General features: G+C 34.0%; 1 protein-coding gene across 2 annotated transcripts; it reads right to left on the reverse strand.

The window, feature by feature from the left end:
• Positions 1-433: 433 nt before the first annotated feature.
• LOC145668893 (cytochrome P450 6k1-like) lies at positions 434-27,736 on the reverse strand. Of its 2 annotated transcripts, XM_081737159.1 has the most exons (6): positions 27,250-27,736; positions 17,267-17,415; positions 15,354-16,345; positions 13,781-14,008; positions 9,769-10,020; positions 434-711 (listed from the first exon to the last, which is right to left on the reverse strand). In XM_081737159.1, the coding sequence occupies exons 3-6, from the start codon at positions 16,288-16,290 to the stop codon at positions 539-541; spliced, it is 1,590 nt and encodes a 529-aa protein (XP_081593285.1). In that variant the 5' UTR covers positions 16,291-16,345; positions 17,267-17,415; positions 27,250-27,736; the 3' UTR covers positions 434-538. The 2 variants fall into 2 exon arrangements, with proteins under 2 accessions (XP_081593285.1, XP_081593284.1); XM_081737158.1 differs by lacking the exon at positions 17,267-17,415 and having other exon boundaries at positions 27,250-27,731.
• Positions 27,737-27,976: the final 240 nt, after the last annotated feature.

A 27,976-nucleotide genomic window follows, 5' to 3' on the forward strand; every position in this document is an offset into this window, starting at 1 on the left:
CTTTATGAATTAATGTTTAAAGCAGAATTAATAACTTAAAGAAGCTTTCGTGGATATTTTCAGAATTGAATTGTTCATTCTTCATAAGCTTCTACAGTTCTCAATATGATGCACTGAAAACTCCGGGCTCGCAAGTGAAAACCCAGTCTTGGACCAGAACAATTTTCGCAAAAGATAGTAAAGAAAATATAGTTTACTAAACTTTACTTGCTTTTGTCTTTCTGACAAATTACCAAATGCTAGTGAACATTTTACGTGACATAATATGCACTAGCGAGTTTCAATTTATTTCAAACTTTTGCGAGTTTCAATTTATTTCAATAATATATATCGTTGTTTATTTTTAAATTTGGCTGCTAGTGGTTTCACAAAACACATTAATAGAACACCAGTTAAATTACGAATACTATTGTTAATCAACCCTTTTAAAAAATAAATAAATAAGGTTTCAGTTTTATAAATAAAAATAAAAATATGATCTGTAAATAAATTCGTATAACAGTGGGGAAAATGTTCTATTTTCACATTTCACATAATTTTAGTATTTTTCTCTGCTAACGATTTGAAGCCAAGTTCCTCCTTTCTCGTATAGTAAGAATGCTTTAGGGTCATACACTACTGGAATTTGTGTCCTGTGGCAGACACGAAACTCATAACTGGAAAGAAGTGATATAAGTCCAACTTTGATTTGTAACAGTCCAAATCGCATACCTAAAAATAGAAAAGCTCAAGTCAACAAAAGTGTATATCAAATATATCTATTTCACAAAGCAATCTCAACAGGTAAATATTTATATTTACGTCTATCTATTAATTTGATGAATCTGCCAATTCTTATTGTGAAAATTTTCCATAACAGAGTCAAGAGATTCTACCAACTGTGAAATGTGCCGCACTGTATATTATTTTAATATCAAGCTTATTGTATAATCTCTATACTTACATAAGGATAGATACCATTTAATCATTCAATTCAGAATCGATACGTTTCATCAATGTAAGTAATCAAAGCATTTCAACAACGTTGTAACAATATAAAGTCATTGACTATCTTCCCTAAGTAACTAAGTAACCTTTAAAATAAGTCTCAACAAACTTCCCATGGAGAGATTTTCATTCAAATTAACAGGAAATTAGTTAATGGACCATAAGGAAAACAGGTTACATAATTTAAAGCGTATATTTTTAATATAAAATACGAGATAAATTATGACAAAAACATGTACTATCTAATAAATAAAGCGTTACAGTTTCGGCAAATTATTTTTGCCTTCAGATCAGACAAGATAATGTCTGATGAAGGCAAAGATATTTTGCCGAAACTGTAACACTATTATTTATTAGATAGTGTATGCTTTGGTCAGATATTTTTAATACTAGAAGTTCCAAAGGTAGAATGAGTGGTATTCTTATATTTTTGTTCCTATATTTTCAGAAATCCATGTATTTCCTTTTGGAATATTTCGAGGTAAATTCGCACACCATTCTTAGGTGAAATTATTTGCTTTACTAACATACTTCCTTTCTTCTTGTAAATTAGTTTAAAAAAAAAAAAAAAGATAAACTTGAAAATATACGATTAACCTAGTTTCTTTCAGTATCAACCTATTGTAGTTATAGGGTACATATTCGTAAGAAACGTGGCTTACTATGAAAGAAAACATAGGTACAAGGTAAGTCTCAAGTGTACAATAAGGTAGCAATTTTAGGGATTAACAATATTTGAAGGAAACAAACACGTAAATAACGTACCGATTTTGCCTAAGGATGTGATCTTAGTCTGCTTCGAAGTGTCGCCGAAGAAAATACACGGATTTGTGAAAATTATAGGAACAAGACGTTAAGCTTCAAAGTGAGAATCAAATTATTATATGTAAATACTATCAGCTGTCAAACAAGTAAAATATATGGAAACAGATCATTGGCAAGCTTAAAAAGGAAAGCTATAATTTGTAACTCCGAACTCTATACTAAAATCGTTCAAAATAATCCAAGAAAATCCACCGGTTAAATTGCAATATACCTTTCCCATACTATAGATACGATACGTTATTGTAATCTTTCTTTGAACAAGGTCCGCGGTGGCTTAGTAGTAGAGCGCTCACCTCTGGTACACGGGGTCCTGTGTTCGATCCCAGTTCGCTCCAAGTGAACTTTGTGGTGGACAAGCACTGTGTGCGTGGATTTTCTCGGGATTCTCCCGTTTTCTCCCAGTTCTTCATTCCACCATTTCATTCATTTCTTATCATCACCGTCTCCTTTAGCCTAGCTGGCATAATTGTGGGACGTAAAACTCAAAGATTTCATTTCATTTCGTTTCATTCTTTGAACAGCCACGTTTATTATTACCGAATGAATTTCGGAGTGAAAAATTGCAACTGAGCCAGAGATCAAACCCAGGCCACCGGCGTTACGAAGTGGTACGCTACCACACAATCCATCAGTATTTTTAGCACTAAATTCTCTTAGGTGCAGATTCAATAAAATTCAGAATGAAAAAGTGCAAGTGAACATTAGGGAAAGTTAGAAGAAACCTTTCAAACCGTTCAGAATAGAACCCATGCTCATATGAACATTTTTTCTTAGAAACACCCATACTACCGTTTCACAAAGTATTGCCACTTTCTCCTAGGACACATCTAAATTATGCATAGATGTGTATACAAAATTATCTTTTTATTGTGAAGGAAGATATGGTGTGTGAAGGGATGGTATGTTTATGCATATAAGTGATACGATATTAAGACATTTAGAATTTGATATAAAACAATTATAATAAAAATTTCTGAAATAGATAGTCCATTCTATTGCTGTTAATTAATAATTTTGAATCACCTGATGATAAGCAATGCTCCAGCCAAGAAATATGTATACGATTTACTTTTCATTCAACTTCCTGCATTTTCAAATAAAGCCAAAAGACGTCTATCAACACTTTCACATTCCTAATGTTGCATGAGGTTATTTATCTCTTAGTACAGTCATTCCCATGTATCCGATTCTGGTCTTCCAGGTTTATTGAAATAGGAAAGGTGAGCGCTTTCATTGCGAAATGTGTTATAGACGGTCGTACGAGAAAATTGGAAGATAATATCTGACGGAGTGGCTCACTAAATACTCTCCAAGATGACATTTAATTTGTGAAAGGGTACAAGGATATAGCGATACTAATAAGTTGACTTATAAGTTGCGAATTGATAGCGAATGTTTACATGCGTTGCATTACAGCTTACGAGAATTTCTACGCTTTTGTTTCGTTCTGAGGCTGATGAGTTTAGTAAGAGTATTTGGGGGGGCTTTGTCTGTGTATTGGGCGAGAGCCATCTGTAGTAGTTCTTAAGTTTACGCCTTCCCGGTGAGGTCACTCGGTCGAAAAAGTGTAACACGCTTTTTCAGGCCAGCCACCCTGAATGAGGCTTTCCTGGGTTTTCCTCATTCACACCAGGCAAATGCCGGGGTGGTACCTAACTTATAGGTCCCAGGCCGCCTCCTTCCTTCCCCAATCCTTTATTCCTTCCCTTTCCCCGGATTGTGTGCTCGCCGAGGGACGTCATCTCTCAAATCGTGACGGGCTAAGTGGCCTTGTATGCCGAAAGCCCAGAAATCTAAATCCTTAAGTTTGCGCCATTGGGAGGAAAGAAGCAGATTTACCTGGAGGACCAACGCAACATCAAGATAATGTACTAAGTTCCCCTTTCCCTAAGCTAAAACCTATCCAATGACTATCAAATTACTTTTCCCTTTTGGCCCATCCACCGTCACGTCTGTTTTCTCTTTGTAATTGTTGATTTTCTATAAAAGCTACCTAGGTTTAATCCTACAGGGTGTCTACTGGTCATGAAAGTCATGAAAAAGTCATATATTTTGCTTAGTGGTCATGAAAGCCATGAAAAAGTCCTTTATTTACCCAACTGGTCATGAAAATCTGAAATCTCAGAGTATATTTTTATACTTCATACTTTTATACCTCATACTGCATGTACTGAAACCATGGGCGGCGATTAGGGGGCAAAGGGGGGTAGTTGCCCCCCACTTTTTTGAAATAACCCATTAATGTATATAGCTTCATTTGAAAATGTAAAGTTTATGTATGTATTACTGGTTCATAAAAATGGTGCCATATAATATTTCCCGTTGCGTGAGTACGTATTGGTTGTCTTCTCGTGGAGTTAAGCTACAGGAATTACGTTTTAATTGCAATTCAAAGCAATTAATATTGCAATTGCATATTTCGTACCATATGCTTGTAGTATTTACTGTCTTTCATTTTCTAACAAGGTACATTCACGAAGTGTACCCTCGGGATTCGTGTAAAATTGATTCAAATGCAAAGTTCTCCTCGTCACAATGTGTATTGTACAAATTTTAACGGCCCATACTGGTATTTATGTACCTTCATATATACGGAATTCAATTATATACTAGTGTAACGCTCGGTCACGAGATTGCTTTTAGTTTCTTTAGATGTAACTGGACATGAATGTGGGCATGTGCAAAACAAATTTGATCAAGTACTGATTCTGTGATACATGTTACCAACCCGAGCTGCCATCTTGGATTCAACTTTCGGTTTTTGAAATGGGAATAGGTGCAGGTGAGACATCAAATTCGTGTACAATTTTCTCGGAAACTCACTGATGTAGAGGATTTTACTGTAGTTTGTACCGTTTGCAAGGTATTGCATGTTAAATCCTCCCAAGCACTTCACGAATAGACATTGCAGAGTAATATCAGTTACACATATATTTTTGATGTTGACAAATCAAAACAATTTCTAACTGGAAAAAATACTGTAGGTATTAACAAACTCCTTACAACATTGGTGTCATAATCTTATTACATTTCTGTGAGTGATTGTATTACTTCCATGATATACTACAACAAAGAAGTATTGTATAACGGTCAAAATGCTTAATATAAATTCAGATACGACCATATTTAGGTGAAGACCATTTCCGTATTGACGTCTGTGTGTCTGTATTATGTACGTTTAGAGAATATTTCGTCAACAATAAATCACGTAAAACATTACATATATACAGCGGGCCCTGCGCAACTTCCTATTTGATTCAATATTCATGAAGTGCCTGACATTTAACATGCAATAGCTACGGTAAAACTCACTACATTAGTGAATTTCCGAGAAATTGTACATTAATTTGATGTATCACTTGCACCTATTCCCTTTTGAAAAACCGAAAGTTGAATCCAATATGGCAGCTTGGGTTGGTAACATGTGTCAGAGAAGCAGTACTTGATCAAATTTGTTTTGCACATGCCCACATTCATGTCCAGTTACATCTAAAGAAACTAAAAGCAATTTTGTGTCCGAGCGTTACACTAGTGTATGATTGAATTCCGGATATATCAAGGCTCATAGATATGCAAATTACCAGTATGTGCCGCTAAAATTAGTACAATACACATTGTGACGAGGAGAACTTTGTATTTGAATCAATTTTACACGAATCCCGAGGGGACACTTCGCGAATGTACCTTGTAAGAGTAATAACACATATTTATTGTCATGTGTGGAATTATAAATTAAGATGTTCATTATCTCCAGTTTGAATATAACTTTTGCAAAACAAGCCTCATTATTCATTACTATAATTAATATTATCCTTTCTATTTACTTGTTTTGTAAATTTTTTAATTAAATAATCTGATCATACAATTTTCCAGACAGAATTTTAAGATGTTCTTGAGCAAGGAATCAAATCTCTTCTTACACCTTCGTTGTTTTAGAGTACAAAGGGCTAGTACCTACTTCCGTTTGCTCTTATCAATTTATTTAATAAAATATGAAATACGATATACGGTATTTTAACCGAAAAAGATAGTATCCTATTAGTTATACAACCTGCGTCAAACAAAGTGATAGAAACAACCAGATAAACTAAGATTGATATACAAATATTCAGATCATGCCTTGCCACCCCACTTTTAACGTCCAAACGCCGCCACTGACTGAAACAGTTGTATCAGGTCAGTAATTGTGAGAATTTCCCCCACCAGTTAGTGCTGGCTAACTGGTACTTTACTGTCTTCCTAGCTGCTCCCCATTTCATCTTCTAGTCTCTGTAATATAGTAACAACTTTTTACTGTCCAACTTTCTGATCTGCTATTTCTTTACTTCTAAGAAATGTAAATTGTGTATTTTTGGGCCTTTAGACTTATGCAAATAATATTATTCGTTTGAGTTTGCAGATTTTAAATTTGATTATCTATTTTTTTAAAACGAATTTCTTTTATAATTTGTTTTGTCTTTGGACAGTTTTCTGAGTGCTTAATTTCAGACAAAGGACTCCGCACTTTTCTTATGGAAAGTGGCTTTCGGCTAATGTTGTTGAAACTTCGCTGGTTGATAGTTCTTAACATGTGGATCAAAAGTCTCAATGGGCACAAAGACCGAAATCCACTCCTTCCCCCCCAAAAAAAAACCGCCTCCAAGTAGCTGGGGGGATTGAACTGATTTCAGCATGTAAAACAATTTGTTGTTTTAATCAACTCAACAAGGACCCCAAACAACCACATGTTAGACCATCAAACTACCCCACTTGACACCGCCCTTTTCCCCCCACATATCCCCCCCGCGAATTACCTTACGGATGTTCCATATTACTGTAGTTTATAGTTGCGCGTATCTGTTGAAATACCTACAGTTTTGGTCTCACCGACGATATAATGGGTTTCACGTATCGCTGATTACGAATCTGAGGTGAGAGTTCTAGAATTCAAGATGGAGGATCAATATGGCGGATCAAAAACACGAAACTCCTGAATGTAGCCACAAATAGCTGTTTACTAGGGTATTTTGGGTCGTTGGTTACGAATCTGAGGTCAAAATTCTTGAATTCAAGATTGCAGATCCAATATGGTGGATAAAAACGTCGAAGCCACAAATCGTAGTAGACTAGAGTGTTTTTAGATCGCTGTTTAAGTACGCAACATTCCTTGATACTTCAGCCACCATGTAGAATTATTCTGCACCCTTGTCCTTTACCAAAACCCACCACAGATATCTTAATGCTGAACGGTGTTAAAATAATTCATCAATTATCTGTTCATTATTTTCATCATTTCGGTTTGCAGCATCTAATGTGGTACTTAGCAATGAATCATCGGGATATCTAATATTCTGTAAATGTCGTGCATGGCCTAAATACCACAAGACACTTGCAATGTGCGCACATGTACCTAATGTACGAGCACCGCTTTGACATATATAGTAGTAACCTTGAATAACATTTTGATCATAATCCTGGTCATCTTCATCATTGGCTACATATGCTATGAAAACTTGATGCTTAGTTGCATTGCGGAACCTTGAGTAGAAACGTATGCGCACGAATCCCGGTTCAGTTACGTTTTCGTCAAGCTGGAATTGCTCATCCTTATCTCGTATTAGTTTATCTTGGACGTAAGAGGATGAGAGATCTACTTGATATGTGCCTACAGTCAAATCTCGTAAGTAGTTTAAGTTAAGTACAGAGAAATCAATTAGGCTTTGATCATTCAGCGGTACCCATTGACCGTTACTTCTAATAAGATTATCTACCTCCACTCTTGCTTTAACAACGTTCGGCATGATTGACCTATTTCCCATTTCTCTAGCTAATTCAATGGTTGCATCTTGCATGAAAATAACAGGATGGTATCTGTTCAAAATAGCTCCAGCTATGCGATAGAAACTATTCAGTTTCTTTGCATGTTGCAGATTCAATGTTTGTGCTAGAATCTTAAAAACAGATCTTAGATGCCCGTTTCTTGCCTCGACTATCCATCGACTTTTAGTAACTAGTCGAGAAGTATTCGCATCTTCTGTTGATAGTTGTCTTTCACGTGGTAGTAGGAGTGCGGGCATTCTATGATCAATTCCTAAATATTCCAGTAAATGAATTGCATCGCGGTATCCTCTGTCTACTAACACAATGACCAGGATTATGATCAAAATGTTATTCAAGGTTACTACTGTACATGTCAAAGCAGTGCTCTTACATTAGGTACATGTGCACACGTTGCAAGTGTCTTGTGGTATTTAGGCCATGCACGACATTTACAGAATATTAGATATCCCGATGACTCATTGCTAAGTACCACATTAGATGCTGCTAACCGAAATGATGAAAATAATGAACAGATAATTGATGAATTATTTTAACACCGTTCAGCATTAAGATATCTGTGGTGGGTTTGGGTAAAGGGCAAGGGTGCAGAATAATTCTACATGGTGGCTGAAGTATCAAGGAATGTTGCGTACTTAAACAGCGATCTAAAAACACTCTAGTCTACTACGATTTGTGGCTTCGACGTTTTTATCCACCATATTGGATCTGCAATCTTGAATTCAAGAATTTTGACCTCAGATTCGTAACCAACGACCCAAAATACCCTAGTAAACAGCTATTTGTGGCTACATTCAGGAGTTTCGTGTTTTTGATCCGCCATATTGATCCTCCATCTTGAATTCTAGAACTCTCACCTCAGATTCGTAATCAGCGATACGTGAAACCCATTATAACGTCGGTGAGACCAAAACTGTAGATATTTCAACAGATACGCGCAACTATAAACTACAGTAATATGGAACATCCGTAAGGTAATTCGCGGGGGGGATATGTGGGGGGAAAAGGGCGGTGTCAAGTGGGGTAGTTTGATAGTCTAACATGTGGTTGTTTGGGGTCCTTGTTGAGTTGATTAAAACAACAAATTGTTTTACATGCTGAAATCAGTTCAATCCCCCCAGCTACTTGGAGGCGGTTTTTTGGGGGGGAAGGAGTGGATTTCGGTCTTTGTGCCCATGGAGACTTTTGATCCACATGTTAAGAACTATCAACCAGCGAAGTTTCAACAACATTAGCCGAAAGCCACTTTCCATAAGAAAAGTGCGGGGTCCTTTCTGCTAGATGGATAATTATACTCAGAATTAAAACTTCAAATACAGTATAGAGTGATTCACTGGTAAGGCACAGAATAGTATTTAGGTAAGTGCTATTCTGTGCTCGGGCACAAGGCGGCGGAATTTTAGATTCTTTAAGATTCACAATAAGTGATATTTAACACTAGCAACCCGCATAGTTCCGATGCACCACTGATGGTAGGGGTTTATTATTACTAATGGTAAATTTTTATCGCCATGGTCATGAAAATTTGAACAAAAAGGTCATGAAAATCATGAAAAAGTCATGAATTTACTTTCTGGTATTCCAGTAGACACCTGTCCTAGGACGGCTGTTAGCCAAAATACCCAATTATCTATATTTTGTCGTGCAAACTGAGCTTAATCTGGACTAACATCAGTCACCTCCACACATAGGCGGCGCCAGAATTTTGATAATGTATTATAGGTGCAGGCTGGAAAGGGACAACACATTCTAACATTGTTTCCAGAACGCTCTGCACTATTGATCCTTAAGATCTCAAAAATAATCCCTAAGTTTTACTTTAAAAAAAGAAGAAAAAGAAAACTAGAAAAACACTGTATGATAGCAAGTAATTTATGAGAGACCTAAAATGTGACTCAAATATATCCAAACATAGGGAACAAAGTAGAAAGGATGATTGTAGGAAATCTGAAAATCGAAGTTAATGTGGTTGCAGCTGCACCCACTGCACTAACTGTGGTGCCACATATGCCTTCACATTGCGACTGTCTACAAGTGGCATTTCTACAAGTACTATGTGTAGAAATAGGTGTCAGTTATTGTTTTATCTATTCAAATAACATTCACGGTAGATATTAAATACCATAATAAGATACTTACCAATACAACCTCTTGGTCCCTCTCCAAACGGCATATATGTATAAGGGTTCCTGTTTCTCTTGTTTTCTTCATTAAATCTCTCAGGATCAAATTTATGAGGCTCAGAATGATATTCTGGGTCATAGTGAAGTCCTAGAATTGATATACTAATAGGTGTTCCTGCTTCTATAATCGTATCGGAGTCCGGGATTTTATAACTCTTTGTACAGCTCCTATCGGTCGATGCTATAGGTGGATATTTTCTTAGTGTCTCTGTTAAAATAAAGTTTCATCCAATTAATTTAACAGTAGTATACGAGAAGAAAACTACGAGCTCTATAATTTTACCTTATCAGCTAAATTACATTTTTGTGCTCTTTGTTTATGCTATTTCTCATTCACGTAAGTTATTTTTTTTTAGTATTCTGAAAAAAATACCTAATTATAATTTACAGAATATTCAACTAAGAATATGAATTAGCACTGCTCTGTTGATATTTGAAGTGCTTTACTGTCATGTTGAACTGCACTGCTACAGTCTTTACTTTTTCTAATAAAATAAAAGCAATCTACTTCTGTATAAATATTAGATTCAGCTGAATTACGTGGTAAAAAGTATAGAAATGCTAATACTGTTTGTTATATCAAATCGAAGAGATAAAAAAGCGTTATTTATCATTATATAAACTTTTTTATAAAATAAAAAACATAATTATGAAATTAAGAAAATCTATAGCTATATGATACCAAAACGAGTTTGAACTTATTTATGTAACATATATTATGAAGTGCTACACCATCGTAGTTTCGATTTATTTATTTTATTTTATTTTTATCTTTTTTTTTTTTTTTTTTTTTTTTTTTTGCAATGAATGACGATTTTAATGGTTTAATTGATATATTTTCCAAATATATCTAAATGTCTTTAGCTTTGTAACCATGAATTTATTTTGGTTTGTAAGTATTAAAATTATTTTTATCATAGAATTTAATTTTCATTTACATTTAAATATATTTGAAAAACAATCCCGTATAATTAAAGGGGCATATTCTAAGGCGATTTGACCTGTGATCAGCGTCATACTAAAAGTTTGGCTAACGCTTGATTATAATTTCCGTTTTTTGAATTTATCTATGACATATATCGAAAGATGGAAACAATAACTTTTGCACAGGGATATCCAAGTACATTATGGGAAAAGAAAGAGAATGCTGTTTTATATTCAGTCTTAGTTTTTTCCTAATGCGTTCGGACAACCTTTCGGAAAAATCGTGCCTTGCTTCTTTCGATGTAAGTCGTCGATAACATAATCAAATTGTTGCACAGTTCGAAAAACACACACTGCGATGCTAATCACTCGTAAAATTGTCTCTGAATATGCCTCAAAATATTTAAATCCTCGTTCATTTCGACAACATAATAACATTTGAAAAGTTTTATTTGTCACAAACAGGCAATAGCTACAAATTTACCAAGAGAAATGCAAAAAAGATAACAAAATGATTCCAATATAAATAAAATAAAATAGTGGTGGGCACAAAAACCGGTTTTTCGGTTTCCAGTTTTTAGAAGAACCGAAACATGGTTTTGAAGCTTTTCAAAAAAAGGATTTTTCACCGAAACTGTGTAACGGTTTTCTCCAAAACTCGGTTCGGCTTTCCACCGGATCCGATTCGGTTTTCTTCAAAACCAATTCCGGCTTCAATTTTTCCAAAACTAGTTCTATTTCTACCCAGAATAGTGTTTTGTTGTTCTCCGGAAACCGATTCCATTTCCACAGAAATAGTTTTATGTTTTTTCCAAAACAGTTTTCGGTGAAAACCGAACTGGTTTTTTCAGAAAACTGAACAGATTTTGGAGAAAACTGAAACCGGTTTCGGTGAGAAACCGAACTGGTTTTTGGAGAAAACCAAAAGCAGTTCCGGAGAAAAATCGCGGTTTCGGTGAAAAACGAACCGGTTTTGGAGAAAACCGAAGTGTGAGTTTCGGATCTCGGTTTTTCTAAAAGACGGTTTCCGGTTTTTATAAAAACCGGCTTTGCCCATCCCTAAAATAAACACACATACTAATGAAAGAAGGAAATAACCAATTTTTTTACACACCATATCCTCTATAGATGCGAATTCTACAAAAAAAAAAGTGAAAAAGTGTTATAGAATTCGCGCCTATAGAGGATATGGTATGTAAAAAATCGGTTGTTCCCTCTTTCATTAGTATAGGCCTATATGAAATCACAATCATCATTAGGTGCTCGGTATATGGACACAGGATTGTCCAATCACAGCAAGGATCTGCGGTACAACCCACGTGGTCCAAGATGAGAGCACCGACCTCGAGAGTGAGTGGATGTTCTTGGAAGTGGACTAGGTAGCGTAGTGGTTAACGCATCGGCACGATATGCCGGAGATCCCGGGTTCGAGTCTTGGTCCAGTCAGTCAGTTTTTCACTCTTTCTTTATTATAAAACCATCACAATTAATATAAACAAATACAATGAATTATAAATAAACATGCAGCAATTACAGAAACTATCAGAAAAAATGCAAAAAAGAAATGTTGAAACTACAAAGTTTAATATATTAGTAATAGTAAGACATTAAAAGTATTGAACCGAAACAAAAAGTTATAGCTAGGTAAAGGTAATTATTTGATAAAAAGTTTGGTCATAAGCAATTATAACTTAGATATAATTATCATATTCATAAAAAATAAAAATAAACAGTAATAAGATATGTAAGAAATACAAACACTGAGATTGAATCAAAATAATAAATTTTGGTACAGAATATATTGAGAAGACAGAAAACATAAACATTTCAATTATTTAAAACATTCCAAATATATAACAAAGTAACATAAAAAACATACATGTAGTATCTGATTGTAGAAGAAACTGAGAAATTAAAGACGACTTAAATATTGATAAACTGTTGACGAACTACGAGAAATTCAATTTGAAAAAGATCCAGAATAGTATTAAACTTACGTATTAGCCGTACCTATACAATTATAAATTGATAGTTAAAAAAAAAATAGAACAAAGAAAAAGACTGAACATTTTTATTCGATTATAAAGGATTCTCATGGATATAAATCCATCAAGATAAAAGCACCATGAAAGATATGAAGAAATTTTAAATCAAAAAAGACAGCAGCTACCGTTTAAGGGTACTATGTCCAAGTCGTGACAAATATCTGCTAAGCTCATGCCATTAAACTTTTAAAATTTCTATCGCAGCCATGCAAGAAAGTTATTCTGTGTTGATTCCATGCAATTAACAAAATATCTAGGTTCATAATTCCAAATAATAATAATAAATTAATTAATAATACTTTCTCATTTAAATAAATGGGTTGAGAAAATAAGATGGCGCAGGGACTTAACAAAAGGCGTGATAATCGTGGCAAGATCATTTTAAAAACACATACAACAAATATTAAACTTTGAAAACTAATTAACCTGCAAGTAATTCATTTGTATTTTAGTAGAACTAGGGACAGAGGAAAACAATGACGAAATCTCCATTCTAATACCACAGATTTTCAATAAATCGTAAACTTGATTGCAGAGGAGGCATACTATTGGAAGAATAAAATCAAAGAAAGTTGATCCATCCAGTTTAGAAAATTTAAAATTATAAATGAAAGCACATTTTCCTGATTTTCAGCATTAAAAAAAAAAAAAAAAAAAAAAAAAAAGCTATTTAAAAAAAAAAACTAAAAGTAAAATGAAGATATAGTATTAGAATAAAGATGTTGGTTACAATCACTAAGTCTATATAGTTAATAAGTTGTTAAATGAACGTTCAATTCCATTAATTTTTTCCTCTAAAGATGCTTAGTCAATAAGCCAATTGTCTCAGTAAAAATTTATGAATATCATCGATCTTTCGTGCAAGTTCTTCTTTATTATAATCTACTTTTTACAATATGAACGGTTTGCTTATTTCATTTGTCACTCTGAAAACTTTTGTTTTACTCTACAGATAACTCAATCAAATTTATAAAACAAAATTTTTAAAACTTTGCTTACCTGAAACAACTTTGTCTAAATATGTCATTTCTTGAACCCCTTCATAAGTGATTTTTCCTTCGTACTTTTGTAACATGTTGTCTACTTCTTCGGTTAACTTCTTTTGAATTTCTGGGTTCAGAGCAAGCTCATACAGAGCGAAATTGAGAGCAATGGAGGATGTTTCCACGCCGCCAATGAAGAAGACAAATGCTTGAGCTGTCAGATCATCGTCAGATAATTCTAAATCTAAACGTTAAAAAAAAAAAAAAAAAAAAAAGTAAAATCAACATCTTTAAGTACCGTAACATACGAATCGTATATCCATACACTAAATATATTCTAACCATAATATGATCCTTACTTCTCTAGTTTGAAACCATTTGTTCGAGTCATATGATAATCTCTCTCTTGTCAAGAATAAGTAGGAAGTGTTTCACAGTCGAAACAAGTAAGAAAGGAATTTCTACATTCTTTACCCAAAAGCGTAAATGACATTGGAGCAAGATCGTGCGGTTACAAGTTATAATTTGCTAGGGTGTGTTCTGATACATAATACAAGTGTTTATTCAGATATGTGTTTGAAGGTTGAAGCTATTGTAGTGAAATAATAATTGAGAATTCTTCATAATTAGACTAGTTAGTAGTTTCAAGAGAGTAATAATATATCAAAATTTACTATTTGATAACAGTGATGGAGCTTATTTGTGTGTGTGTGTATATATATATAAGAAGGTGAAGAAATTCAAAGAAATGTTTACAGCATTGTTGACTAGCAGAAATTTTTGTAAGAGTAATATATTATTAAAATCCGGTTTCTTTCTGTGAAAACTTGCTTAAAGAATATTATTCGCCACTACTGCAGATCAAAACTCAAAGAATATCAAGGAAATAGTGATATTTGTACAATATGTCTCTATATACAAGATATTTATGTGGAAAATTTATAGGGATATATGCGTAAGGAAACTACAATTCATGTAAACATTGAAAACAATGAGGTAAAATTAAGAAAAAAAAAACTTAATTAAAAGGCAAGTACTAAGAATATGATATTTAATGTTTAGTATGGTGTATTTACAGATTAGAAAGTAGAATAGAAATTAAGAAAAAGAAGTGATGGTAGAATGAACTGAACTTTATTAGTGCTAAATGAAACAAAATATCATTAATATATGTGAATTAATTATCACGTTAATGAATATACTAAAAAAAATAAATATTAATAGTGTACATTATTAAACATAAACACGATGGCATTAATTGTTATATAGGTGAACAAAATATACTGATAATTGTGGTCATGAATTGGATTAGGGACACCTTCAGGTGCTGTTAATTCCGATTGTGTTACATGTGATAAGAATTTATCATATGTAACCATATAATTTTGTGCGTACAAAACAATTCAATGTAGAACCATTGCAGAAGATTGTATGGGATGATATGAAAATGAAGTTTTTCTTTGAAATCTTTCAGTTTAACGTCCCACGATTTTAGGCTGAGAGAGGCAGTGATTAAAGCAAGTGAATGATTATGAAAGAATTAGTGAAATTAAAAATAAAAATGGGTAAAAAATAAAAATTCAACTCACCAACATCGCTTTTATTAAGTTCGGGTGTACTATCCAATCCAGATGATGATAACTCTTCATCATTATCCAAATGTCCCTTTTCTTTCAACTGAATTAGAATATCAATAAAATCGTGCCTGATAACGTTATTTATTTTACGATAATTCATCATGTCTTTAACTGCAGACCGGAAAAATTGAGTCACATCTGGAGGTACAAAACTCAACTTTAGTAGTTTGGCTAATTTAGGTACAAGGAACACAAGCACATTTCCGATTTCTCGTATTGCGCCTGGTGGATCTAGTAATTTCTTAGCGTTGAGTCGAAATTCGCCATTAGGATTCTTGAAAGAATTTGCTTGAATACCAAAGGCACACGAAGCTATCACATCAATTGTGTACTTCGAGAGAAAATCCTTGAGTTGCAAAATGTCTTCGTTCTTAGCAGGTTCCCTTAAAAAATCTTTCATTTCTTGTCCATGTTCGACGATCAAGCCAAACATCTTTTTCATTTTGCCGGTAGTAAATGTTGGTGTCATTTTAGTACGTAACTTTTTCCACTTTTCACCTTTTATATTTAGTAAATTTTTTGCTTGTAGCGGATCCAATTTCTCATCAAAATTTCCTTCATGATCGACAAAATGAGCAAAATCTTTTACCAAAACATGTTTTATAAGTTCAGGGTCTCGGATCAAAAGAACGGGAGTTGTAAAGAAATATATTCCTCCATATCTGTGTCCCTTTAGTTGGTTATAAAGAACCTCAATATTATGTGGGATGTCTATTTTTTGCAAAATGCCATCTTTAATATTTCCTAACAGGAAAGAAGGTTCAATATAATGGACATTTCTTCTCTTCCAATAGCTTTGAAGATACTTTACCCAAAAAATAAGAATCCCAAAAATCCCTACTATTACTGATATTATTTGGGCAATCCAGCTGTCCATTAAAAACAGCATTTTTGTTTTTGTTTGTTTGTTTTCTGTTAGTTTATTTAATTATTGTTTCCAAAACCTGAAAAATAAAGCTACAGTTACTTATGTAATAATCATGCAATAATATAAACTTACGTTTAAGAAGAGATTTTCCTTGACAAAATAAGTGTTATTAATACCTTCTGATTTAGTTGATTAAATTGTGCAAAATATCCTATGTTTTACATTAACATTTAGTTGAGAAATAACTGTTGGAAGTTGCTTCAGATAAGGGGCCAAGTTTATAAAGTAACTATTTAAAGTTATTCTGACTAATGCATATAAAATGTCATTCATACGTTTTGCATAATGTTGGAGTATAATGTATATGGTATAATGATGCCTGTTTTACGTGTCTTGGACGATTATTGTCTGATCTATGATCACTTGAAAATGGCTCTGAACTTTTTGTCAAAATAGGCTCATAAGCAAAGCGTTTAAATTGAAATTTGACCCCGTGAGTTAAAGGTTAAATATCTCTTTTGTTATATAAAAGTGTAACTGAGCTGAAATCGAATTAATCGATTTAAAATTTACTAGAGGAAGATTCTAAGAGATATTTCACATTTGAACATAACTGTATTTCATTAATTTATTTACTTCTCTTATACAGTCTGTGACAGAAGAAAACACACACAAAGAAAATCTATATATTTTATTAATGATTTTGGCACAACCATAAACTGTAATTAAGTTTTCTTTCACGCAATTCTTTGTACAATAATGGAAATTATACCAACTTGTCAATTTCTTCTTAAGGCATTGACAAAATATATATAGAATGTCCCCTATGTCTATATCCCCCCTTTTTTTTAATAGGTAACTATATAGTTCCTTGCCATTACCCTGAACAATTTGAGTAAATCAGTTCAAAATGGATCAAATATTATTATTTGAATTTTTCGAAATAAAGCCTTACGAAAAACCTCAATTTTTAATCCTTTGTAACTGTGTTACTTACTATTCATTCGTAATGTGCCATATCATGACCACAGTATTCAACATTAAAAGATTTCAGTTGCACAGTGTCGCGTCCATCCCAGTTGCGTTATTACTCAGGTCTACAAAGTGTAGAAATTTGTAACACTGTAGCATCCTTAGTTTGCAGCACTGAAAATAAATGTACGTCATATTGTTGCCAACGTCCCAACCAATTTATCATCCTCTTCTCAATATATATATACATATATATATATATATATATATATATATATATATATATATATATATATATAATTAGAATTTTAGGAATGATAAAAAATGGATCAAAAGATTATGATCTTGACTAAGAATTTCAGGAATGATCCCCAAAAATGCATCAAACGATAGCGATCTTTGCCAATAATTAGTTTTTGGATCAGGAGCCACAACATTTTTGAACGATCCGTAAATCAAGTTTCTGTATTTTCTACGGAATAAGCATACCATACTGAGTTAAGTCATAGTTTGGATTTGGCTACACTATACGTAGTTCTCCAGATATAAGGCGTACGAGAAAATTTTTGATTGAAATATATTGGATCTTTTGACCCTAAAATGAAAGTCATTATGTTTGTGACTACGTATCTCTTGAACCACGCGACCCGCTCGATCAAATTTGCCACATAGATGAGATTTGAGGCTAGATTTTTTTTTTTTTTTTTATCATTTCACTTTGACGGTAGAATTTACGAGAGTAGGAGGGGGATATATTTAAAAATGATCGAAAATGACCGATATTAGTGTCGAATCCATAGTTTTCGAGGTCGCTGAGATAAACAGTGACACTTCCGATGGCATTTAAATCAAAATTCTCCCCTTTATGTCCAAAATGAAACGTTTTCTTCCCGTGCGAAGAACAAATATTCTGCTAGTAATATCTAAAACTGTTCTCCACCATTTCTAACACCCTTTCATTTGTTTTTCGCTCAACCTAACGAATTCTCTTCATTCTTCTCCACACCCACACTATTTTTCGAAAGCTTCCAATCGTTTCTCATCATTTTTGCGTAATGTCCCTGTTTCTGACCCATATAGTACAATGCTCTTCACGAAGCATTTTATGAACATTTTTCTCAATTCTTTACTTAAGGTCCCTCAAAATAGTTTTCTTTTCTTTCGCCATTCCTATCCTTGCTTTTATTTCACGTTCGCACTTCATATCATCACTAATAATATTACCTAGGTATCGAAAACTAGTGTCACTTCTTCTATTTTCTCCCCGCCTATTTCTATATTTGACACTAGTCGCTTCGTGCCAATCACCATGACTTTTGACATTCTATTTTCATCCCATATTCTTTACAGCCCTTCCTCAAGTTTTCTAACATTTTATTGAATTTCTTTTTCAGAATCTGCCGAAAGTATCATATCATCTGTTAACCGTATTTATCTAATCATTCTACCTCCTACCGAAATGCCGTTTTCATATGTAGGCTCTTTTTCACTGTCTCTTCTAGATAGATTTTAAATAATGTTTGCGAGAGACAGCATTCCTGTTACGCAATGCCATTTTAAAAAATTACATTTTTATGTTAGGTTCGTAATACTATTAGCCTGGTGATGTTACAGAATATGTCAGAAATGTTCCCTTTCTACCTTACTGGTATTTTCACGCTACAAAATTCCACCATTTTCTATTTATTAATTTAAAAGGAGTTTGAAGATATATGTACGATCAATCCTGTATATAGAGCCGGACCTAGGCAATTTCCCGCCCCATACAATGGCATCATTTGCCGGCCCCTTTCTTCAGAAAGCACAAATCTTAAAAGCTACGATTTTAAGTATGTATCCTATCATGAACAAAAAAGGGGAGGGAAAGGGCAATCGCACTCAAAAAGGCCTAAATACTACAAATGCAATCTCGTTGTGTTTGCTTTTTAAATAATAATATATTATGTTAGTGAAAGATAAAGCAAATACACCTGCAGAGGAAAGATGGTAATCTTGCAATTCCAATGCAACTAAGCTCTTTTATCTTTGTTTCTTTATTTTCCTTCTACGTCTGTTTATTTTATTTTTTTTAACAGAAAACATGTTTCCACCTTCAATGATAAGAAACTTGATTGTGACAAAGACAAAACTAGTTTTCATATCAAAACTGTGATAACTAACGAAATGGAAACACCTGTTCGAGAATTGAGTACCTATATTCGACAACAATCAAACAATTTACGCTGGGATTTGTTTGACCATTTGCTTTAGCGTTGTCCATGTGACCTTAAACTAATGCGACCTAAACATGATTTATAAATGTAGTATTTAAATAGAAGATTAGCATAGTTAATTTACTTACTATCATGAAGTCTGTTTCCAACAAGAAATATTTATTTGAAATAATATAGTTAAGACAGATTTTCCCGCCCCTTGAAACTTGTCGTTTTGTGCAAATGCACGTGTTGCACATATGGTAGAGCCGGCACTGCCTGTATATTAATCTATAAGCTTTTTTACTTGACAGCCGTATTGTTTGAATTTTTTAAAAAAATGTAGCTTTCGTAATCTTGTACTTTTATTGATATCAGAAGTAACGAAACTACCTGATTCATTCATCGAGCCTATAAGAGATCGTGATACGAATTTATAATATTTAATCGTCTTACGGTTAGATTTATTTCAGTGTTTAAGTTTTAGAGCTGAAGAAAGAAAAAAAAATCTCTACTTACAGTTAGATACTGTAAAAGTTCATTTAATAATTATTTATTTGATAACCTTTTATATGGTATTTTGAGTGCAAAAGTACTATGGCATATTTTATGAAAAAGAAAGCTAAGTTTGTTTCCTGTGTTGATTTAGCTTCTAGAACGTCAGAACGCAACACAATAATATTATCATGAGAACTGAAACATGCTTATCAATGCCATATCCGGTAGGTCTCTTGTTATCGTTTAATTAACCAACTAATACTGTATAAAACAGCAAAAGCAGGACGGCGAAGATAATGACGCACTCCCCTCTCTCCCAATCGTTTAAAATTGCAAACAAGTTGATATTAGCAATTTTTTTTTTTTTTTTTTTGTCGCAATTTTGTTCGTGTGCCAAGTGTATATGTGTATGTGTGTGCTTTGTTCGAATATCTGTTGACTACGCAGATTGCAAAATGTCATACACGTGTATTCTATAGTACAATTTGCAAGTAGATCAAAAAAAAGGTCACTTCCAAGTTTTGTTTGAAAGAGTTGACCCAAGCCTTCCTCTTTTCTTTATAAGCTTTCTGCAAAAATAGTAGTAAAAGAAAATGTTCTTGTAATATTAGCAAATCATCTAAAGTCTGGCTCAAACCTCTTGACGTCTGTCAAGAGCCAATGATGTGCAGGTGCGACGTTGCCGGATTTCGATTCCTTTCGTGTACAGGCATAACGTGAAACATTAACGCGAGAAATTAATATATTGAAACACAAATTCGTTCTTACACTTTTATTAACGCTATCGTGACATATATCATAAGGGTTCTCCTTTGAAATTGCTTTATCCTAATCCAGGTACTAAGCTATTAGACAACGTCGCCCAACTTGTACTGGATATTATGAAAAAGAGGACATGCCTTAAACGTCAGGAGCTTTGAGCCGGACTGTAAGTTGAACTTTCCTACATGCTGAACCTTCTGCGTCAATGTATTGTTTAATACTTTACATTTATTTGTTTATTTAGCAATAAATGTCCATTTTCAAGCAGAAGATGTGATATATAACTGATATCTTGCATACGTAAAATATAATTGTAGTAAATTTCTTTTAAAAATCAAACTTGCGTATCTCAAACATTATAAATACGTTTAAAATCACATGCAATAAAATATTTGCCTTTAGCGTGCAGAATTCTAATATAGTAGGATAGATTATTATCGAGAAGCTCTATTAAAATGTGCATCGAACGCTCTTCCGTACCGATCTAGCCATCAATCTGAGTCTTGGGGACAGTGGATTAGTAGTAGTATTGAGTGCTCATTTCTGGTGCGAGTCATCCCTGATTGGATCCAAGTCCATGTAAAATTGTGGTGCACAAAATTGTGTACGCGTATTTTCTCGAGGTTCTTCAGTTTCCTCCTACATTCTTATTTTACTATTATTTCGTAATCACTACTTCCTATTAAAAATCCGTCTCTTTTACCCTAAAGAAGATAATTGTAGGGCGTTAAATTAAAGATTCAATGTAAGCATTTTTCAGACTAATTCTCTCTTTCGTCCACACTCTTCCATTTCGAAGTGGTTAGCACTTTTCCTGAAACTCGAAAACGAGCTGCCTTTTACTGATTGCTTACCCGTAATCCAATTCTCCTCCTTAGACTCCAGGCCAAAGTGTGAGGGCAAATGTGAGAGACAGACAGTGTCTGGAGGTTGATGGATTGTGAACTGCATGTATGTCTAAATATCATTTCAGTTTGGCGATTTTCGTTAAAAATAGTGATGCATTACACTTGCTGGATTACTCATACGAGAGGCATTAGTTTAAAACACGAGTAGAAATAATTCACTCAGATCAAACAATTTATTGTTCTTTCAATGTTTTGGCCACCAAAAGGTCTTTTTTTCGGAATCTGTTTACTTACACTTTATATACCGTAAGACGGGGTTACTTTGCACCAGATTTAAGCAATTTTAAAGAAAATCGCATGTAACTTACAAACGTAATGATTTAGAACACTGTATTTTAAACATATAATAGCTAGATATATAAGGAAAACATTAGTGCAAGTTCATTAGTAAACATTCAGTATGCTCATAGTTATTGAAGTTTAAACTTTGGCGCAAAGTAACCCCATAGGTGGGGCAGGGGCGAATCCAAGGGGGGCGGAATCGCCCCGATCGCCTCCCCCCCAGAAGAGCAAACTTTTATTTTATACAAAAAATAAACCCATCCCAGAGTTTGGAACTCTTAAGAGTAGCTCTAAGTAGCAATATTACAACCCCCCCCCCCAGAAGTCCGTCCTGGATCCTCTCCTGAGGTGGGGTTGCTTTGCACAACATACCGGTACAAAAAAAAAAACGTTCTAAACTTTGGCTGGCCCCCTAAAAGTTTCACGGTAGGCTTGCAAATAAACTATAATATGGTGATGAAGTATAGTATGATTGGGTCGGCGCCCCCCTAACTTCTACCGGGCACCTTCTAAATTTTTGGTCTGGCTACGGGCTTGGTAACATATATACAAGAACTGAATAACTATGCCTACATTATACGTATAGATTTTGATCTCAATGCTTGCTGTTCATGCTAATTTTAGAACTACATATACTTAAATAAAAATAAAATATAACTAACTACTTTACTCTATGGCCTATGAAACCCGGAGGTTCAATGCTGCGTTCACAAAAGCTCTCCATTAACTTCTGTCTTTAGTTAACTGGATTCAGTTTCTACTTTGTATTCCTATTTCTGGGAGATCTGTCTTAATATTGTCCTATCTGCGTCTAGGTCTTTCTAATGGTCGTTTCCGATTGGATTTACAGTTAAGACTTTGAAAGCATTCCTACTTTCTTCCATTCTGGCTATATGACCTGCTCATCTGAGCCTCCTAGATTTGATGACCCCAACACCCACCTGAGCATTCTAGATTTGATTACCCTAACAATCATAAATGACATGTATAAATTATGAAATTTCTCGTTATGAAGTTTACGCCATTCCCCATTTCCGTTTCTGGTGGGTCCGAATATTTGTCTCAGGATCTCGTTCTCAAATATTTGCAGTCTTCATTCTTCCTCAGAGTTAGCAACCATGTTCCGCCACCACACAGGACAACATGCATGATTATCGTTTTATATATTTTAAGATTCAAATACCTTCACAGAATTCACGACAACAAAAGATTTTGAACTGAATAATTACACGAATTCCCAGCTTTTAGTCGACATTTAATTTCTTCGTGAATATGGTTTTGGTCTTTTAATATTGATCCTAGATATTTGAAAGTATCCACTTTATTAAAACTATTATTTAACATTTTAACGCATCCTTAATTTGCAGTATTACGATCTCAACGAATTTCCATGTATTTAGTTTCTCTGCATTTACTTCAACACCAATGCTCCTGCAAGCGTTTAATAAGACCTCTGTATTTATTTGTATTGTTCTCCTATCAACCCCTATTAAATTTACATCGTCAGCATATGCCATAACCTGGTGAATACCATTCAGTTCTAGGCCCTGATTGCTATCTTTGACTTTCCGTACTCCAGGACCAAGTTGAATAATAATGGCGACAACGCATCTTGTTTCAGATAAGTGTTCCACACAAGGTACAATTGTACCAAATTCAGCCCTTTTTATAATTCATCAGCCTGTTGGTACCACACTGGCATTTTCAGCCCCTTTTGTGAAAAAGTTAGTACAATTCTACCCTATTCAGTACCATTTAACAAATACTTGTCACACTTTCAAAAGTGTCAGTAAGACTTTTGCTGCATCTCACGTTCCTCATACTGTGTGTTAGACTCTTTTAAAAATGCTGTTAAACATTCATTTTGTGACGTTGCACCCAGAGCCGGATTCAGGTTTGGTGGGGCCCTTTATGTGTCCAGATGAACGTAGGCATCTCAACTCTATACAGAAAGGAAGAAACTAGTGACATTTTATGAAGCAGGCTAACATAAGGAGCCCCATCACTTACATCATAAGAGCCTATACAACACGAAACATTTTTTTTTTCTAATTTAGATTTTATCTCATTTGTTTTTTTTTCTTATATTTTGGAAATGTACATCCAGAGTTTTCCTTTAATATTTGGGGCTCCCAAGTGAGTGGGGCCTTAAGCTATAGTTTGTTTAGCTTATACGTAAATGCGTTACTGGTTGCATCGCAAACGCTACGAACTTTGTATGGAAAATTTGTAATTCGAACTATACTGGGAAATAAATTACACTATAATAGATGAAGGTATCCGTGCCGCGTATGAAGAAGTCGAAAAAGAAGCAGTGTAATGGAAATTTTAGCTTGAAATCTTAAAAGAAGAAGAAGAAGTAGAAAAGAAAAGAAAACGTTGAATCAAGTGTTGAATATTCTGAAGAGCCAGCGTGTGCTCAAATAAGTCTAAAATTTATGTGTCGTTGCAATGATTCTACACTAAAACGATAATAACACGAAAAAAAAAATATCGACGTAGTTGCCTGCTTACTGGGCTAAGTTGTTTATTAGTGACGCCATATTGACGAATATAAAGATACCCCAAAAATTCTGCGTTTTAGAGATCTATATCGACGCGTTGCAACAAACTTCTTTCTTGATTTGGACTTTTGGAAGAGGTAGAAGGGAGTGTTCTAGAACTTTACCTATTTTAGTTTCCTTTTATACAGTCATGTATTATACTGGTGTAAAATAATGAATTCAGCCCTTTTTGTTTCAATTTGGTACTATTTTTCAGCCCACTCTAGAGCTAGGATTGTGGCAACACTGTTTCAGACCGTTATCGCCCTGAAAGTTCGTGGACAAAAATTTTCCTACCCGGACTTTACTTTGGGAATCATTTAAACATATCTTAAGCTTACCCAAAGCAAGCTTAACTCGGTGTTGCGGATTTAGCAATATATCAGTGCCTTCATCAAATACAGATAATGTGTCATGAAGTCAATGACATATTGGTGGTATTGTAGCACAGATTACTGATAATAGTTTGGTTTGGTCATTTGTACTTTATTAAATTAAAAAAAAAAAAAACTATATTCACATGATTACGTCAATTATATAGTCAGAGAAAGTATACAAACAGTAATATAAGACATCTGTATTTTAAGTGGTGACAGAACAGGCTCTATTGAAGGGAATATTACTGTCAGAACGATAAGAAGTGAGATGTTTCGTTGCCAATCGTAAAATATACAATATCAAAATATACTTCCATTTCAAATGTTCAATTTTGAACACTACTGTAAGTGACAATACGCGTGATCTCAGATTGTATTAAATTCATTTCTAAGATTCGTAACTTTAAAGTCTAATCGTGATCAAAAACAACTAACCATATATTTACTTTACACCCTATATCCTCTTAACTGTACAGGGTGATCCAAAAGTTCTCTTACACCCCTATGTATTTATGTATTTTGCAATGAGGTAAAGTTAAGGATCAGAAAATATACAATGTGATAAGAGGAGATAATAGTAATTTAATCCAGATTTTCTCTATAGGCACCATCATTTTCATAACAAATATGTATGTGCCTCCAGGTATGTTCTGAAAATTCTACGAAGCATTGAGCGAGTGATCGTGGAAAATGCATGCCTAACACCTTCTTGCAGTTCGTTAGTTGTGTAGTAACACGTACTGACAACTTGCTGTTTGATGTAACCTCACAATGCATTATTACACAACGAAAGACCGGGACTTCGGGAAGGCCAATACAGAAATACTGGTAACTGTGGTAAACCACGTCCAATTCATCCGTTAGGAAACGTTTCGTTCAGATATTCTCCCACGGCAACCGAACAATGATTTGGTGCTCCATCTTTCTGAAAACAAACCCGATCGATAAGCTCTTTGGCTTACAATTAAGAAACACACGAGCCTTCCAACATAATGCGAAGTTTCATTGTTGTAGTACAGAGTGAGTGTCTTGTCTCTCGTCCTGTACATGAGTGTATTGGAACTTTTGGATCACCCTGTGCATAGGATATTGGAATGTTTTGCTTGAAGAACGATCTCAATTAGCCAAAAGATGAGTTGCATTTGTTTGATTTAATTTATTCTTTGCTAAAGAATATACGTCTTTTTAAAACGAGATGGAGGCCAGTTTTTTTTAAAAAAATAAGACTGTGCATAAAAACGATTCCTCTAATATTTATAGTAGTCATGAACACTAATTTTTAATTTTTTCAATGAATGCTCATACTTAGGTACTCATTAGATACAGTGTTTCTTTCAGAAACAATGTTCCGGGGACGCACACTTAGTATTCCGGGGAGGGAGGGCACTGCTGGTACTATTTATTATTATATTATAGATGTATTACTTTGGTCTTCTCTGGGGGGGTACTCTCAGAGCTCCGGGGAGCACTGCCTCCCCTCCCAAAAAAAAAACATGTCTGGAAGAAACACTGATTAGATAGATGACAAGGTCTCATATTTTGATTTTTAAAACGTTCAATATACCAATGGTTCCCAAACTGGAAGGTATCCCCTTGAGGTCATCAAGGGGTCATAAGCTACTGAAACAAAAGAACTCTGGTATTTTAAACTGCAACCACATGTGGTTTTTATTTCACGATTACTTAAACTTAGCATCGGACAAACTCAAACTAAACACTGAGATTTTGTTTTCCCTTTTCAAATGTGTTTAACAATATTATTCATTGTTTTAATTTAACTTTGAAAAGTGGATCATGTAATTAAAGAGGTCATATTCATTGGTAAAACTCACATACATAAGATGATTTTTTTTTTTTTTTTTTTTTTTTTTACGATACTGAATGTGTAATTTCGAAATTAATTTCAATACTAACATCCAATGGGTGCTTGAGCCTCGAAGCGTCTATATTGCCTCGTACTTACACTTCGATTTTTTATTATTATTATTATTTTTGCGTGCATACAAAGTAATTATCTACAAAGAACTCAATGGCGACCGAAAACAATTGAGGATAGAACTACACTTCAAAAATTTCTTGGGCACCATGTTTTCCGTGTATCTTAATTGGTAGAAATATGAAATTTAAATTTTTATTCTACCTTATTTTAGAAAAGAAGGAAATTAGATTGGAATTTCCAGTATCGCGAATTATTATTATTATTATTATTATTATTATTATTATTATTATTATTATTATTATTATTGTAAAATAAGTCAACTGCTTTGGTTGAAATGTCCGTTTGTTTTATGTAAATTTACGGTTGCTTAGAGTTATAACTTTAAATGAAGAATGCCTGTAAATTGAAAAAGTATTTACCTCTTAGATTATCTTTGCTTGGTACATCGTAAAACACTCATAAGTACCTCATTAAAACCTAAAAATTATGACAAAAATATGTACTTACGTATAAACATTCACAAAGTCACACATTCGTAGAACCCTACACGTGTAATCTCAAAAAAACAATACTTATGTGATTTCACTGTGCGTCGATTTATCTATAAATAAAGTTTATCATAATTCTTTTGTCGTGATAGCAAATGCCTTCCCTACCACTAAGAGCATGCGCATATGACAGTTTCATATGCTCTACACTGTACACTTATGTTAGGGCCATGTTGAATACACACTCATAAGGTCAGGAATGATCTGTCAAAATTCGCTATGCGCTCCGGATAAGAAAATATCTACTCTTTAGTGATTATGCAACATATTAAGGCAGATCAGGTGGATATTTCGTCATGATGACAATCCCTGCGTCAGAAGACCTGCTTTTTGTTATGTTTTCATTATAAGGAAGTCCAATGTCCACAAATCCTTCTATAGCATTGTCAAATGCTACTTTTCCTTGTTCGATTCTACAGAATCTGACTGTTATTATATAGTTTGAGACAATTTCATCAATATTGCCACCTCTTCTCTGGAAATTTCGTAATCTCGGCACTACAACGGTCTGCATGTTATGTTCTCTTTTGCTTTCGAGTTAATTTCTCTCTATAAGAAATGCAATTTAAGTGTTACCCCACATCATTTTGTGTTGAAGAGACTATTGGGCTGTTTATAAAGGTTCAAATTACTTCCAGTAAATAGTATTATTCTTCTCGTCATCATTGTGGACGGTGTCTTCCCGT

The sequence above is a fragment of the Thermobia domestica genome, chromosome 13 (assembly GCF_964235325.1).
Source record: "Thermobia domestica chromosome 13, izTheDome1.hap1.1, whole genome shotgun sequence".
NCBI lineage: Eukaryota > Metazoa > Arthropoda > Insecta > Zygentoma > Lepismatidae > Thermobia > Thermobia domestica.